Source organism: Sapajus apella, unplaced genomic scaffold, assembly GCF_009761245.1.
Source record: "Sapajus apella isolate SASKATOON/1434 unplaced genomic scaffold, GSC_monkey_1.0 scaffold22, whole genome shotgun sequence".
Classification (NCBI taxonomy): Eukaryota; Metazoa; Chordata; class Mammalia; order Primates; family Cebidae; genus Sapajus; species Sapajus apella.
Window position 1 is genome coordinate 14,878,385 of NW_022436962.1, and position 17,645 is coordinate 14,896,029.

At 36.5% G+C, this 17,645-nt stretch overlaps 1 protein-coding gene across 4 annotated transcripts in view; it reads right to left on the reverse strand.

Annotated features, from left to right (window-relative positions):
* Positions 1 to 313: 313 nt before the first annotated feature.
* Positions 314 to 17,645, reverse strand: part of LPGAT1 (lysophosphatidylglycerol acyltransferase 1) — an 88,023-nt gene continuing 70,691 nt past the window's right edge. For all 4 annotated transcript variants that reach the window (XM_032289164.1, XM_032289162.1, XM_032289165.1 and 1 more), the window contains 2 exons: positions 7,798 to 7,904; positions 314 to 6,875 (listed from right to left, as the gene is read on the reverse strand). In XM_032289164.1, the coding sequence (XP_032145055.1) occupies positions 6,724 to 6,875; positions 7,798 to 7,904 (259 nt within the window). In that variant the 3' untranslated portion in view covers positions 314 to 6,723. The remainder of the gene's footprint in view (positions 6,876 to 7,797; positions 7,905 to 17,645) is intronic.

Here is a 17,645-nt window from a genome sequence, read left to right on the forward strand (position 1 = left end):
TCTCCAGTGCTCCCACACCCAAAAGGCACAAAGTATTCCAAATGGGGGGCACTAAAATCTTTCCAGAGGAAAACTCAGAAATGAGCTCTGTGATATGCTCCCTGCTCACTAGTAGAAAACATTGTTCCAGTTTCTTCCTTTGTACTTACTAGAGAGTGCTTTTCTTATTATGAAAGGGGCCCATCTCATTTCCAGTGGTTAGCCAACTCTCTTCCCACGTTCCATTTATGTGTCTGTTTCTATGTGATCTGAGCTGCTGAGACTTGGTTTATGTTTCTCAAGCCTCTAACAGTTAAGAACAAGGTTACCCGGATCCTGAGAGGTAAAAATTTATTGATTTCTAACATATCAGCATGTTATGATATGGTCACGCCTGCTCATACAGCTGACTTCTTAAGAGCCAAAAGAGGATTTTTTTTTTCCTTTTAAAAATACATTTGTTCAGCAGGAAAACACATTTTAAAAACAAGCATTTTCATATTAAGTGAAAATTTAAAACAATGGCTTTCCCCCCCACCAACTCATGAGGAATAGGGCTGGTCAGCAATAGATCTCTGAGTGCTTCCAATTTGTTTTCAGGCCTCTGTCCTCAGTCTGTTCCTTGTCTTCCACAGAAAGTACTTACAGGGGAAAAAGAAATTAGAATCTCACCAAAACAGCAGCCTAAATACAGATAGAAAAATAAGAGGTAGACACAACTGTAACAATTTAACTCATTTGGCTGACTGTGCAAAATATTTTAAATGTTTCAATGGGATCAACACGTTGGACAAATACCTAACTGATGTTTTAAATGCTAAGATGTTTTAAATGCTAACATCTTACAGACGCCTATACCACAGTTTACTTAGCTTTGAGAAATGAAAGTATAAAGCCAACTTTAGAAATATGCAAGCTTCCCATTTATTTCAATAAAAGTTTTCTTTCTGTCACATTCTTCAAAATCAAAAGCTCGCTGTGTAGGACTGACATTAATGTTTTTCCAACCCTTTAAAGCCCTTGCCACGCTCAATGATAGGAATTTCCTGAGTTCAGCGAGTAGATTAACTATGAGAAGTTTATTTAATACTAATAGTTAAGAAAAAAACGATGGGGCAGTGGTGTGCTGGATACAGCTCCTATTGGCTCCCAAGAGCCAATGGTTACATTTTAGAAGTTTGCCTGCAGTTGTTAAGCATTCATTATTAAAATTGAATCATATAAATTTACAATTAATGTTAAAGCTAAAAGTGATTTCAGCTTAACGAGTCTAATATGTACCATGGTAAGAAACAGTTTTAACAGTAAATCACATATCAGATTGAATGACAATAAATTTATTGGGAAATGATTTAGATTAGGATGATCTGCCGTTTTTTCAAATCATGATTGAAATACAATCATAGGCTGACTGTAAGAGCTCAGCAAAAAGCAATTAAGCATCCTTTTAAAAAAGCATTTTAGTTTTTTTCTGAGCAACTAGGTATCCTGTGAGAATCCACTAGCTATATGGGATTTATAATAAACTATTTATATCTTATTTGTTAATTGTGTTATATGTTCTTGCTATCAGCAAAATTTATAACAAACATGTATAGTTGAATACATGAATACATTATTTTATCCCAGGAGAATGGAATGCTAAACATTTACCAGCACACCACTGGATTGGGAGAATGGGGAGAAAGAGGGAAATATTTTTATACCAAAGAAGGAAGTCCGATGGTTTTTCATTTGGTTTTTCAGTTTGCTTTCAGCATCCAACTGCCACAGTGTGCTTTAAGTACATGCCTGCAGATGTTAATGCCCAAATAGCGCTGGTAAAACACACATGTCCCATCCCCACTACTAATAATTAAAAGCACTTTACTTGAAAAAAATCAACTTTATTTTTTCTATGTTAAAAAAAATAGAACCAGCTATTAATTTCTGTTGAGAAAATGCTTCTTTTGGTGTTCACATCTAAATTTCTGAAAAGGTGATCTGGTTACTAAAATCATCCCAAATGTATTCATAAACCAGATCCACATGTGACCAGCCCTTTACAAAAATTATAGTTGCCACAGCCTTTACATTCATTCTTATCACGTGTTACAACATGCAGATAACACAAAGGTCAAAAAGCTGAAGTAAACATTATAGCATCAGGAAAATGAAAACCCATCTGTATAAAATAAATATAATTTTGTAATAACTGTAAAGAAAATGAAAGCACTTAATAAAACTAATGGCAGTTGAATGTATAACTGTCTCAATACCCAATCATAAAATAAGTTACTGTAAAATGCATAGACTCCTTACATGTAAAGAATTTGTGCATCACAGTCAAGTGTTCAACAGTTTTACACAATAAAAATAAAGCCATTCAAGATATGTGTGCATACTTTGCAACTAGAATACATTTAAAAAAATTTTTGCTCTTTAAACTGTCTTAAAAATATATTAAACGTAAAAACCCTCAGATGGAAATTTTGCAGAAAAACCCATATTTTATCTTCCATATGGCTACAGTCACCCTCCCCCAACAGTTCAGCACCCTCAGCTTATTCCCAGGGTCCAGTTCCTAATTGTTGGGGATTGGTGCAAAATGATTACAATATAGCACCGACCAATGACTGCTCCAGAGAATACCCAGCCCCTCTGTGATCTGGAAATCTCTAACTTAGATGGTTTTGGTCCCAAGCGTATTAGTCTCTGCCCCTCCTGCTGCCCACTGCTGCTTTTGACTTTGTCCTTCATGTTAACAGAAAGCTCATAGCATTGCAGAGCAAAAAATATAACAAACCATTTTTTATCCATCCTCTGTGGACCAGAGCTGAACACAATTATAATGGTAACTCTGGAGTGAAGTCCTGTATAATGACTTCAAAAAAAGAACAAAGAAAACAATTAACTCTTCGTATTCAGTAGTGCAAATAAAACATTTTTCTTTTCAAATATAAAAATAATCCAAGAAGACTACCTATGATTAAAGACTACTCTCTATGATCATAACCAGGTCCAACTAGTTCAGAAGAGTCTTTAGGGAAGTGATTGTCAAAAAAACATTACTCAGACAAATCCACAAGAAGTGGGTAATATGAGCAAAAAATAAAGAGAAATTCTTAACATGAATCCAAAACAGTAACACTAGAATGTTTCCAGGTTTACATTTGGTGATTTCAGATTTCATTTTCATAAAAAGGCTTGAGAAAAATGCCAATACTGCCAACTCTTGATTATTCAGGGATGCTTTTTCTAACCCATAGATTATTCAGGCTTCTGTATTTCCTCTTCCTGATAGCTGTCTTTCCATATCACTTCACTACTCATTAACACAGTCATAAATATATAGGCAAAAAACCCCTAAGAAACAACTGAAATCATTTAATTAGTAAGCATCCCTAGAAGAAAAATAAGTCTGATGAGAATAAGAATTCAAACTCCTAAATAAAAGCAATTTTTGATTTACCCATCATTTATTACCAGATTAACTATCCAGAAATTAATTAATCTAGTAATACTTCCTTTACAGTGGAGAGTTAAGGATTGCTTGTAATATTAAAAACTAATATAACAGATATGAACTCACAGCTATCTTCTTTTTAAATATACTTTTGGAATTCTCAATGAATTTGTTTGCTTACCCAAAACATTATTTTCTGTTCTGTGATATTTCTTTACCTTCCATTGCTTATAGGTTTCTCTGCAATTTATGTATAGTTCAACACCAATAATTGCTACTGAAGTCAAGGGTGACCTGTTGGCTTGGTCACTTTTGTAGTGACTGGACCTGCCTGTGGCCAAGCAGATGCTCCATCACTGTAACTCATCAATACCAGGATTTCAGCAATGGATTCTCAACCTTGTCTGCTGTGGGAATCTAGGCAATCTAGCCAAGACCAAGAAGAGCTGAGCTTCTACAAGGTACTGGTATAAAACTGGCACAGTTTTATTTTCTTTCCTCTTGACAAAATATGCATAGTTTAAATGTTATTTCATCTCCGTTCACAAAGTACAAATTATAAATTTTCTTCAGTTTTGTACAGTGGCATATTGCTGCTTCCTCAGATTGCCGTATAAGAACACTGATTCTCTCTTTACCTTCTCTAGTGCAAGCAGGAGAACTCCAGTTACTGATAAAGAAACCACTACCAATGCTTTCAAATAAACAGATTTTGCAAACAGAAGAGAGAACATGTTAATACAGAATCAAAGAGGGATAGGGCAGATCAAATACACATCTATTTACAACTCACAGAAATATTTCAAAAATTAACTCACGTATCTATTGGTATTTGTCACCCTGGAGACTGTGAAAATGACACTGCACTTGAAAAGTAAAGCATCTTACAGGATAGTTTAATGTGTACAGAATATTTAACAATATCATGTTCCTTTGGAGCACAGTGATGGCAAAAGTGGCCCTCAGCCACATTTATGTATGCATGTATGCATTTATTTTTGGAGAGGAGAACTGGTCACTCTACCCTGTGGCTTGCTGTAGCAATGAAGAAAAGGTCTATCAGCTAGGACTGTGCATGCTGTATTTGACAGTGAGTAACTTCTCCCCCCGATGGCTGACTGATCTCTCAGGTGAGCAATTTTATTTCACCCAGTAATTTAGTGGTGCTTGCTGGGCCTCAAAGAGAAGCATCATTATGCTTCTATTTGGCTTTCTGTCATCATCCCTACCTCTAAACTGAGATTGGTTTCACTTATTCACTGTCACTGTAGAACACACAATGAAATGCTTAGATTTCAAAAACATTGCATGTTATAACAACCAGTCCCCAAACCAAACACATTAACACTGTCTTCTGCATTTTACCAGTAGTATAATAATATTCAATGAGGTATTTCAGTTAATGCATCTTTCTCCTTCACATATGCACTGAGTTATCCTAAAGATGAAGCTGCTGTGGGCTTTTATTTGGTGTTGCTTTACCTTTCCCACATACCTGGGGAAAATTCACATCTTTTCTGTTGTTTTTTTTTTTTTTTTGGTTTATTTAAAAATAGAAAACATTAACCTTTATTTTTGTTTTATAGCCTACTTCTCAAAATTGTCATTTGTGTGATTAGTGACAACAGGGGAATCTACAATGCTCATATCACAGTAAACTACCACTGACTTACTAGGAGCCTAATAGTCTTACAATCCCAAACAAAAAACCCACTCACCTCACTGATATAGTACCAGCACTTTTGGAGAAGGGTATGGTTCTCTTATGAGGTAAACTGCATAAACATAGCGACACATTTCTTTAAAAATATTTTCTAGAAATAGAAACTTGACTTTACCTTCTTCAAAAGCAACTGGAGGATGGGCGCAGTGGCCCACGCCTGTAATCCCTGCACTTTGGGAGGGAGAGGCAGGTGGATCACCTGAGGTCAGGAGTTCGAGGCCAGCCTGGCCAACATGGTGAAACCCCGTCTCTACTAGAAATACAAAAATTAGCAGGGGATGGTGGTGGGCACCTGTAGTCCCAGCTCCTTCGGAGGCTGAGGCAGGAGAATTGCTTGAACCCAGGAAGCAGAGACTGCAGTGAGCCGAGATCATGGCACTGCACTCCAGCCTGGGCAACAGAGTAAGGCTCTGTCTCAAAAAAAAAAAAAGCAACTGGAAAAGATTGGGGAGCCTTTTGTGCTGGTCTCTTTCCTAATTCCACTAACCCTGACAGGGGCAGCTGTGATGTGATGATTCAACACACTACAAGTCCTAGGGATGCCACATGAGAACTTGTTACCATTACAGGCCACTAGCTTTTATTTTTCTTATTTCCCCTTAAATTAATCATTTAAATGTCCTATATTAATTTGTTTCAACTATCCCCAAATGCATTTAGTGCCAATGCCAAAATGGAAAAAATAAAGCCTCTGAGCTACAATAGAGGCATCACATCAGGGTGGTGCCTAATGTAGGATGGCACTGGAGAGCCCTGGCAGGCAAATAAACACACACAGACAAGACAGCTCTTGAGAACCTCACACACTGCTATGCTCCCATTTGTTTTCAGGCTATATTATTAATCCTTTGCTATATTTGCATCTGATAAAAGTGCATTTTATAAAATTATCAATTTATGATATGCCTTCAATACAAAATGAGAAATGATATAAGGAAAAGCACGAGTGCATGTAAACACAGTGTTGGACTGAGCTAGCCTTTGTAAAGAACGCATCCAGTACCAGAAGGGGTCCAGTGGACACTGCTTTTCCCACACAGAGAATGCCAATAATGTACCTCAGTTAGCTGTTGAAGACTAGAGTTTGTTACTGCAAACGACAGGGAAAGAGTTCTTCACAAGGTGCCAACCAGCTCCCCTCAAGGTTACTGAGTTGGTGGAAATGTGGGCGTTCTAGAGTGCTGCCCTAATAGAGACTAAAGCTAAGAGGGATGAATATAACTTTCTGAGCTTGAACTAAATTGTCAAGTATAACTGGTGGCAACAGAATTTCTTTCAGATAGTCTTCTAGGATGATTTTATAATTTCACCTTCTCCAAATGTGATGTTTGCTTAAATATGTGATAGAGTGTATCTTCTTAAAACATGTTCTTAAAATATATTAGCAGGTCATTATATTACTAATCCTCATTTTAGTAGAGTTCTAAAATATCCCAAAGGGGGATAAATATTAATCCATCCATTGAATTTCTTTTGCTTTTTTTAAATATATTCTGATTTGTACATGTAAAATAATGCACACTTAGGAAAGAAAGTCTGAATTCCTATGGTGACCTTGACAAGTCCAAGTCAATTCCTAAAATAGGCAATGGTAAAAATACTGAATGATGTTGTACCACATATAGCCTGACAAAAATGCAAAAGACTGTATGAGAAATATCCACATGTTGCTGAGGGTCATCTCCCTGGAAACAGCTTCCTTATGGCCTTTGGAAGGTGGAAAAGCTCCTAAAAGACAAGATAGAAATATTAGTTTGCTTTACTGTAGTGGTAAGTGTCCAGGAATAAAAGTTGAATATTAGCTTAACCAGAGTTGTACCTGTGTATGTTAAAGGATCTTCGGTGACTTTCCAGTGCCCCAGGAGAGATTTCATTTGAAATACAATTTCCATACTACTTAACCCCTTCTTGCCTCTTTGCCTTTGCCTTTTCTCTGCCTGCAATGCTCTCCTCCTCTACTTAGTGAATAGCTGGCCCATGTGCATCCTTTCCATATCAGAAAAAATACTCCCCCTCCCATCTCTGTTTATTTCCTTCCTGGAACCTTTCCCAATTGGTCATAATCCTGATTCTCTTTCTTTCTGCATACTTGTTTGCCATGTCTCCCACTGGAATATAATCTGTCTGAGAGCAGGCACTCTAGCTACCTTGTCTCTGCTGAATCTTTATAGATTCCCACAGTAGTCAGGACCCAGGATGTGTAAGACTGACATGAAATAATTTCTGAAATAGCATACTTTATGCTAATTCCCTCGATTTACAAATTGTTTTTCATCAAATAAGTAGTTGTATAACACTGACATTATTTTCAAAAGGCAATATGCTTTATGAAATATATCTTAATAATAAAAATAAATACAAAGTCAACAGATGTCTTTAAATTCATTCATTTCTGGAAAGGAGTGCTAGATCACTTCAGAGAGCAATATTACCTAAGGTCATCTTGATAACACTCTTCAGCATTTCAAATAGTCTTTGTCCTTGCTGATAATCTCCTGGGTAAGCTGATTCATAAGGGGATTTGCTTCTCACAAGCAATTTACAGAGTGCATTTTCAAGTTTCAAGATCTCATATGCAAACAGTTTTATTTAAAAGAGGTTTCCACTATTGCTGCTATAATTTAGCAACTATTTAAAGGATACTGTGTACCTGTTTCATAAAAATGTGATAAGAGGTCCTCTTTTTCAATAAACCGTTGATAGAGCCAATTGTTAAGGTCATCAGTCTCCAGGGGTACATCTTTAATTGGAAAGATTCTATTAAGGGTTAGAAGAAAAGGACAAAAACTACTTTAATTCAGAAATCAAAATCATTCAGAACCACAACTTATGATGAAAAGCTGAATAAAATTGTGTTTTTACCTTCTGCTTTAACAAGGGTTGGTTTCTTCAGCTTTTCAGTTATCATGGTTATTAAAAATTATTAATTACACAACAGAGTTCATTTATGGATTCATTCAAACATTTACCAGCCTACCATGTTAGGTCCAGTGTTAGATGCTAAAAACATACTATTAAATTACCTTATATCTATGAATAACTACAGAGAATAACTGTATCTTCCCATGTTTGTGGGTTTAAGTAGAAATGGTATTTAGAACAGGTGAAGTTTTAAAATGCAGCTAAATCAGGATGTTTAATTAGTTAAATGTCAGGCAATGTTCTTTTGGTGGTAAAGTCTGAGAACCACAGAATATCTGCCCAAATTGGTAATATCAGTAGTATCAGAGATATTTCTTTCATGAATAAGGGTTAATTTTACTGGTTGGGAGTGGCTACTGGAACACTATTCTCAAGATCTGAGACCATGTCCTGACTCACCAGGAAATATGACTGTGATTAGTGATACCCGTGAATTGAGAGGAGACATGCGGCATGAGGACTATGTATTTGCTGACCTTGAAAAAGAGTTTTCTGTTTTGTTTTCCAATTTAGTGGGGGATTTTATTTTGTTCCCTTTATCAACGATATAAAGGCACATAATTTAAAAAGTCAGCAAAAATGTATTTGTATGAAAAGTGGGAGTCCTGTCCCTCTCCCCTTCATTTCTGCCCTCCCTAGAAGAATTGATTTTCACCCTTTTAATTGATTTTCTTGGTATTTATCATCATGTTTTTTCAGTTTTAGTTCTTCTCTACTGACTTCCCACAATGGAAGATGAGAACGAAATTCTTTCCTTGTCCTAGTCCCACAGCATACGCACATTCTTTCCACCTTCCCAATACAGTTGTATAGTAATTTTGGTTAGCTCAATATTAGATATTTATATTACTATAATCATGTAAATATATTCATTGCTAAGTCACGAAGTAAATCATGGCTACTTTTCCTTTCTTGCCCAATTTTTATTTTCCCGGGATTGAGTAATTAGTTACCATTTTTCATTTGCTTAAATTTCCATGTAGTACGTGTAATGAATTCAACCACAAGCTCTCAGTCAATTGTCTATAATCAATGCTCTAAATCAGGTCTGCAAGCTTTTTCTTAAAGGGCCAGACAGAAAATATTCTACACTTTGCAGGTGTGAAAATAAAATTTAAAAGCTATTGAAATCCCAAAAACACTTTAAATCTTGAGAGAGATGTGACTTTGATCTGAGTCACATAGCATGTAGTTGCAACTTCTGCTTCTTATAGATTAATTCTCCTTATTGCTCTTGTTCTGTAAATGACTAGGAGACACCAGAGACCAGACCTCCTCCCCTTCTAATCTCCAACCTTTGTTAGAGATTAACTGCCTCCTTTATTGTCCTGTACCTAACTGAGACCAGTTGGTGCAAAAGAACCCACAACTATTACATCTTCAGTGTGGAATGCTAAATATAACTTTCTGGAAAGAAAAAGACCACCTTGCCCGATCAGATCATTGTAACTATGCATTAAGCCTTATGTAGAAAGGTACTGAAATTTTGTTAACCTTCCCTAAACTGTGTCTATATAAATGACCCCAAGCTTCTATACTTTGGAATACTGACTTCTAATCTTTGAAATCTGTGCTTCCTGGGTGGCTGTCCTCCAGTTTTGTGCTTTAATAATCTCTACATTTGACATATTTCCCGAATCCTGTTATTTAAAGTTGACACAGGCTATACGATCTCTGTCACAACTACTTAATTCTGCCTTTGTAGTACAAAAGCAGCCAGAGACAATGTATGAATAATACACAATAGCTGTGTATCAGACATTCTTCCAATTTCACCTTCCTATTTTCACCCAGATGCTGCCCGTAGTCTCACATTAGCAGGTCCCTTCACCGTTATCCTGGTGATTCCCTCCCTGTACTCCTAAATCAAATAGAATGTTACCTCTATACTTCACATCTTTTTCCTTCACTGATTACTTTTGATGAGGACATCCTTTAGCAGTTTCTTGAGAAAGAGTACTTGAAATCTTGGATGTCCGCCAAAGTCTTTTTTCTGTCCTCAAACTTGGTTGATAGTTTGGCTAGATATAGGATTCAAAGTTAAAAACAATTTTCTTCCATCTCTTATCTTTCTGACCTCCTTTCTGGGAGATTTCTTACTTCTAAATATTTTATGGAGTTTTTATTTCCTTTATTGTATTTTTTTCTTTTTATAAATGAATAAATTGCTCATACTCAGGTATTTTTAATTTTGAAGAGCTGATTGTTCTGTTTCTTTTTTATGTTATGCTATTGTTTATTGCTACAGTATTTTATGTTTATAATAAGTTTTTAAAATTATAATGGAAGTTTTTAAACATTCACATGAGGAGAGAAAAAAGTTAATGAACTTCCATGTACTATTAGGAATCCTAGAAGCAATGCTTGCCTTGTATAGTCTGGTCCTCTATGTCACCTTCTTATGTTTGCTTTAGTCTTTACCTTTCAGAGTTCAGGTCCATTAGATTACTTAGTTATCTGACACTCTTTGTTGTTCCATCACATTTACAGATGTGGGACCGAATGGCTGATTGAAAGCTCTCGGCTTACGAGTGGAGTCTGTTGCCTGTTACCCTCACTGAGGATTATCTTGGCTCAGTCATTTAAATTGGTCTCTTCTCTTAAACTCACTGCCTTTCCCAGAGAAAGATACTCTGATTTCCTGCTTACAGAGTGAATGCCCAATTGCTAGCTTTCTGGTAGCCTGTGATGTAAGAGGGCTGGGAATCTTAGCACTCAGCAAACTGACATCACTTCACCATGCTGTTTTCATTACGGGACCTATGCCTCAGTTGTATCTGTTGTTCCTCAGCCCACAGATCCCCTATTTTCCTCTCCAGAGTAAGCCTCCAGTGTTTGCCAGGGTATGGAAAAAAACAATTACCCAGCTGTGGGATATAGGGTAATCTGTGTTGGGGGATCTGTGCTCTTCTTAAACAGATTTCAACCAGCCTTCCCAAGTTTGGTAATGCTTTCAACCTCATTTCCACAGGTACTGATGCTGCCAGACTTTTGGAAGTTCTGTCGTATACAGTTGGCTCCTGACTTCCCCATAGCTGGCTTGGGGTTCTGTTATTTACGCTCCTTCTTTTTTCCAACTTCCCAACTTTTATTGCCATTGTCTTTCAGGCTGTTCTCCTCATCCTTGTGGGTATACACCTTTTGAAAACCCATTTAGTGTTATTTTATGAGGGTTTTAGGAGAGCAGGAAGTAGACATTAGTCCAATCTACTATGTCTTTTGAAAAGTTCATCTGTTATTTATGAAAGGTCTAAGACGATTTGCTATCTTTGGCCACAGCCTATCACTTGTCATTCTTAAAGGGGCCGCTGTTGCTATTTTGGGTTTAAGCAAAGTGAGTGTTGGTTACTTACTAGGGATTTGAAAATTAGAATGATATGTATCATTATAAAAATATTTTAGGGCCGGGCGCGGTGGCTCACGCCTGTAATCCCAGCACTTTGGGAGGCCGAGGCGGGTGGATCACAAGGTCAGGACTTCAAGACCAGCCTGGCTAAGATAGTGAAACCCCATCTCTACTAAAAATACAAAAATTGGCCAGGCATGGTGGTGGGTCCCTGTAATCCCAGGGAGGCTGAGGCAGAGAACTGCTTGAACCCAGGAGGTGGAGGTTGTAGTGGGCCGAGATCGTGCCACTGCACTCCAGCCTGGGCGACAGAGCAAGATTCCTTCTCAAAAAAAGAAAAAAAATTTAAAAAATTCTTTAGTATAGTCAGTAGAACATAATATTTAGACCAGAAAATACTGAAAAAAAAAATCAGAAAAGAATGTTACTTATAAATTACATCGTAATACCTCTTCCTCTCGTTAATTTTAAACATTTAAATATCAAATTGGAGGATATTTTAAAACCCAAATTTAAGTGTGAGTAGAAAGAAAAATGAACAGAGGAAAGAAGAAAGGAATGTGGTACGAAAAATCTATTAAAAATTAATTTCAAAAACATACACAGGGCTGGGTGGTGGCTCATACCTGTAATCTCAAGTACTATGGGAGGCTAAGGTGCAAGACCCCATCTCAAGAAAGCCAAAAAAGAAAAAAAAGAACTCACAGTTTTGATTAAAATTTTCCTTTCAAAAATTGGAAAGGATGAAAGATAACCAAAATAGTTTTATTTACACAGAAAATAACTCTCCCATTCTTAATAATCTTCTGTCTCCCCAAATACAAGACTATCTTACTCTACAGCAGTAATATAAAAGCATTTTGGTTGATGAAATATCTTAATGGAGTAGGAGATCCTGAGGTCCAGAAACTTCAATTTTCAGCTTGCTGCTATAAAATCCCCTATCATCTGGCTCAAGCCTGTAATCCCAGCACTTTGGGAGGCCAAGGCAGGCAGATCATGGGGTCAGGAGTTCAAGACCAGCTTGGCCAATATGGTGAAACCCTATCTCTACTAAAAATACAAAAACTAGCCAGGTGGTGTGGTGTGCGCCTGTAGTCCCAGTTACTCAGGAGGCTGAGGCAGGAGAATCGCTTGAACCTGGGAGTCAGAGGTTGCAGTGAGCCGAGATAGCGCCACTGCACTCTAGGCCTGGGCAATAGAGGGCAACTCCCTCTCAAAACAAAAAAAATCCCCTATCATCCCTTATTATCACAACTTGAATTTCCCATTGAGCTGAATAAGCTAACAGAAAGATGAATTAAAGAGTGTTTTTCACTCAGGCTGGAGTATAGCGGCATGATCACAGCTCACTGCAGCCTTGACTTCCTAGGCTCAGGTGATTCTCCTATCTCAGCAATGAGTAGCTGGGACCACAGGTGTGCACCATCATGCCCAGCTAATTTTTCTGTGTTTTTTGTAGAGACAGGGTTTCCCCATATTGCCCAGACTGGTTTCAAACTCCTAGGCTTGAGATCACCCTCTTCAGCCTCCCAAAGTGAAATTACAGGCACAAGCCACTGTGCCGTCAATTTTTAAAAAGAGAAAAAAATATTAAAAATGTTTATAGTACATAAAATAATCCTACAGGTTAGTATTTATAGCCCTTTTAAGACCTTTACTCCTAACTGAAAGATCTCTTTCAAATGAAACATTTTTCCTCTGCATTGTCCAGCTCAGGTTCTTATATGCCTGAGTGAGTGAGTAGGACTCCCTTGCTGAAATTCCCTTCTACAAATAGTGTTTGCTTTGGTTTTTTTTTGTCTTTTTTTTTTACACATGGAGAGTCTTTGCTTTTTAGGCACAATTAAAATAATTCCAGAAGACAGTGTGGGCTAGTGATTGAGAATATAAACTATCAGGCCAGGCACCGTGGCTCACACCTGTAATCCCAATACTTTGGGAGGCCGAGGCAGGCAGATCCCGAGGTCAGGAGTTCGAGACCCGCCTGGCCAACATAGTGAAACCCGTCTCTACTAAAAATACAAAAGTTAGTCGAGTGTGGTGGTGGGCACCTGTAATCCCAACTATTCGGGAGGCTGAGGCAGGAGAATCGCTTGAAACTGTAAGGTGGAGGTTGCAGTGAGCCAGATTGTGCCACCGCACTCCAGTCTGAGCAACAAGAGCAAAACTCCATTTTCAGGAAAAAAAAAAGAATACAAGCTATTGGGCAGACTGCCTGGGGCTGAATCCTGACTCCATCATTTGCCACCTGTGTGGCTTTGGGAAAATTGTTTAACCTCTGTATGACTTAGTTCCTTTGTCATAAGATGGGGCTAATCATATTACTTACCTTACAAAGTTGGTATATATGTAAAGTGCTCACATAAATACATATACTTGGCATATGGTAAGCACTCATACAAATGCTAGTATTGGTTCTGATGATTAAGTGCCAGATCATTTAAGGCCAGCATTACTGTGCTTCCAGGTTCTTTGGGTTCAGCAACAGCTGTAGTGACTACATAGGTGTCATGGGTTTGCCATTCCATGACTATTTTCATATAGTCAGATAATAAAGTCAATATCAATAATTTAAAAGATGAATTCATGTCAGAGATTCTAAAGACACTTTTAATATCAATATTGATATAATCAGAGTAACAGCGACCAGAAGATAAAATTTCAAATGAAGAGTCTCTGCCTAATTAAGCAGGTTTATCTTTCCATCTCTTCAAAGGGTAACTTCCATCTTTTGAATTGTAAGAAATGCTCATGTTAGAAAAGATGTCCCAAGAACTTTATTGTCTCTTCTTTGTCCCCCCTACATTTGAACTAAAAATTCCTATGGGGGGGGAAGTTATATAGGATACACAAAATCTTAAGTTTGCTTTAATAGGCTACTTTGCTTGCAGTGTATATGAAATTCTACAGAGTTCAGTCACCAGGCAAACATGTTTCCATTGAAAAATGTTCTGTGTTCACCATGCTAGGTTCACATCTCCTCACCCTGCTATATCTTGGTTCCTTGGTTGCAAAAGGCCAAACTCCTGTCTCAAGCCATCATCTCCATTTGAAGTGGATTTGAAAAGATGATTAAAAATAGTCACTTTCATTAAGTGCCTTTCCTAACTTCTTCTCTAAGAAGTTTCTAGATATCTGGATATACTAAATAGCCATTTACATATAAGGGTTAGGCTCAATTTGAGTCAGTGAATGATTAAATGTTTGTACCTACCAAGGAACCTTACAATTTCAATTTGCAGGTAAAAGACAAATTAATGCAAATAATGACAATTTTGTTTTTACCTTTCCTATGCTTACACTTTTGTTTTCCTTGTCATATTGCTCTGGTTAGAGCCTCTAGCACAATGTGAAATAGAAGTAGTGATAATAAGCATCCTTCTCTTTCATTCTTAATCTTTCAGGGATAAATATTTAACACAATTAAGTATATTACTTGCTGTATTTTTTTTAAATAGATACTGTTAATCAGATTAACCTTAAAGAAATTCTATTTCCAATTTGCTAAGAATGTTTTCTTTTTTTTTTTTTTAAATCATGAATGAGAGGTGCATTTTACCAAAATTTTTTTCACCTATTGAAATGCTTATATAATTTTTCCCTATATTCTGTTAATGTCATGAACTACTTTGATTGATTTGAATTTTAAACCAAACTTTCAATCCTGGGATGTGTGCTCTCACTATATAACATTACCTATTTTAATATATATTGGTGGGTTTATCTTGCATCTATAACCATGTAAGAGGTTTGCCTGTAAATTTTCCTTTCTTATAATATCTTTAGTTCAGGTTTTGGTATCAATGTTATGCTAGCCCAATAAAATAAGCTTAGCTTAACCATTCTTCTTCTATGCTCTGAAAGAGTTGTGTTTTATGTCCTTTTACTGTTTTGTTTTGTTTTTTTTTTAAGAGATGGGGTCTTGCTATGTTGCCCAGGCCGGCTTCAAAGGATTCTTCTGCCACGGCCTACTGAATAGCTGGGAATACAGGTGCACACAAACCATACCCAGCTCCTCTTTTTAATAACTATAAGATTTGTAGCTATATCCCCCTTTTCATTATTGATATTGGTAATGTAGTTTATAGTGTTTTCAAAGAGACAATTTTTTGGCGTTGTTATTTCTACCGTGTTTCCTATTTCAATAAATTATCCTTTGTTTTTCCTGCTTTCTACTGTCATGGGATTTAATTTGCTTTTCTTTTTCTTACTTATTGTAATAAATATTTAGATTACTGATTTTTAGTTACTTTCTATAATAATATTAGCTTCTAAGGCTATAAATCCTTCCTATACATAGATTACTGTATCTCACAACTTTAGATAGATAATATTTTCATTGTCATTCTGTTAACACTATTTTTGAACTTCATTGTAATCTCTTAATATATAGTAAACATTAAATTCCTCTTATTCTCTACTGATAAGGAGTTTCTCATCTTTTGTTAGTAGAAACAATGTGGCAACAAACAGCATTATACAAATGTCCATTCATATGTAAATTTATAGGATATATTTCCGGAACTGAGATTGCTATGTCAAAAGTTAGATGCAGTAGTAATTTTGAAAGATATTGCTACATTATCTTAATGAACATTACACCAATTTATATTTCCATTATCAATTTCTGAGACTGACTCTTATGGAAAGATTTTTAAATTGGAGAACTACAAAGTCAGAAGGCTCTCACTTAGGTATAGAGGATAGCTAGTAGTGTTTCTCAACTGGGCTATGCCTGACTGGGGACATACTCTTGGAAATCCATCCATGAAGTCGCTTTAAGAATACAGATATCTTGTGTTTTAATTTCAACATTAATCTTCATTAATAAAAACATTCTGAATCATAAAGATAAGTATCTGTAATTAAGTACTACCATGGGATTTTGGTGCCCGTAGTTATAATAATTTTGGTATAAAGCAGTACTACTTTAAAAAGTAAGTTCCAGAAAAGTAAACAGGTACATACTTAAAAGCAAACTCTATTTTCTTGCCTCTTAAAATTGATGACCTCTGAACTATGTATGCATGGGGCAGACTCCGAGCAGAGTAAAGCTCCAGAGTTCTTAGCTAACACATTACGGTTCTAGAGACAAGGGTGCTCAGAGCTATGCAGGAAATGTTAACTATTCAGGAAATCTAATTGTTTCTTTCTCTTTCCTCCAATTTAAATGTCCTTAAATGTCTGGATGTTTAGGAAGGTCAGTTCACTTCACCTTGATATTAGAGACATGTCTTAAAATTTAAAAATCAGATTTTTTTAAAGTGAAAGATATTATAAATTACCGAGTTTTCACTTTTAGATAATATGGTCTTAACACATTTTGCAGCCTATGTTGTACTTTTTAACTACTCACCTCTACCATCCTGAGTAGCAGCCAAATATTTGCCTTACTTTTTGACTCCTAAAACTATTCTATTTCTGCCTTGACACTTATTGCTTAAAAGGCTTATGCATGCCACCACTTGCAGGAATCCTCACATCAAGGGAAAGGATTCTCTGGCTCTTCATTAAAAAACAAAATAAATTATCCAAAGCAAATGCCTGCCAATCTGTTATCACTCAGCCAATTCTGGTAGTCTTGGCACCCTTCTCATTAAGAACTCATGTCACACTTGTCATCATATATCATTCTCTTCATGACAAGTATTGGGGTTTAGGAATGGGCTCATAACCAATTAGGGCCAATGAGATGATAATGAAAGTTCTGTAGGGGCTTTAGGGAAAAGTTTAAGAGAGATTGCAAGAAAAATAAAATCTATTTTTTCTCTTGTCTTCATCTTCATGGAAGTGTGAGGTCTTACATTTCCTCACAGCTACTAGCTGAGGATGAAACCAACTCAGAGAGGAAAGCAGAACTGGGAGAAACAGCTTGAGTCACATTGAGATTAAGATTAAGTACATCATCCTGTCCTATTTTCGATGTCCAGTTATGTGAACTAATAAATTCTATTATTTTTAAAGTCTGTTTGAATTGGAGCTACGTAGAGATACAAATAGCTAGCTTGGCTTTTAAAGTATACCAAAATCTGAACTCAACTTTCCAATCGTATTTCCTACAACTTTGATTTATGCATGCATATTACAGACTACTTATTGTTTCCTACACATGTGCTATACTTCCATAGTTCTGTGTGTTTGTTCATAGTTACTACTGCACAAAATGCCCACCCATCTACCCTTCCCATCTCTACCTAACCTAGATTCTATCCACCATCTTCCAAAGC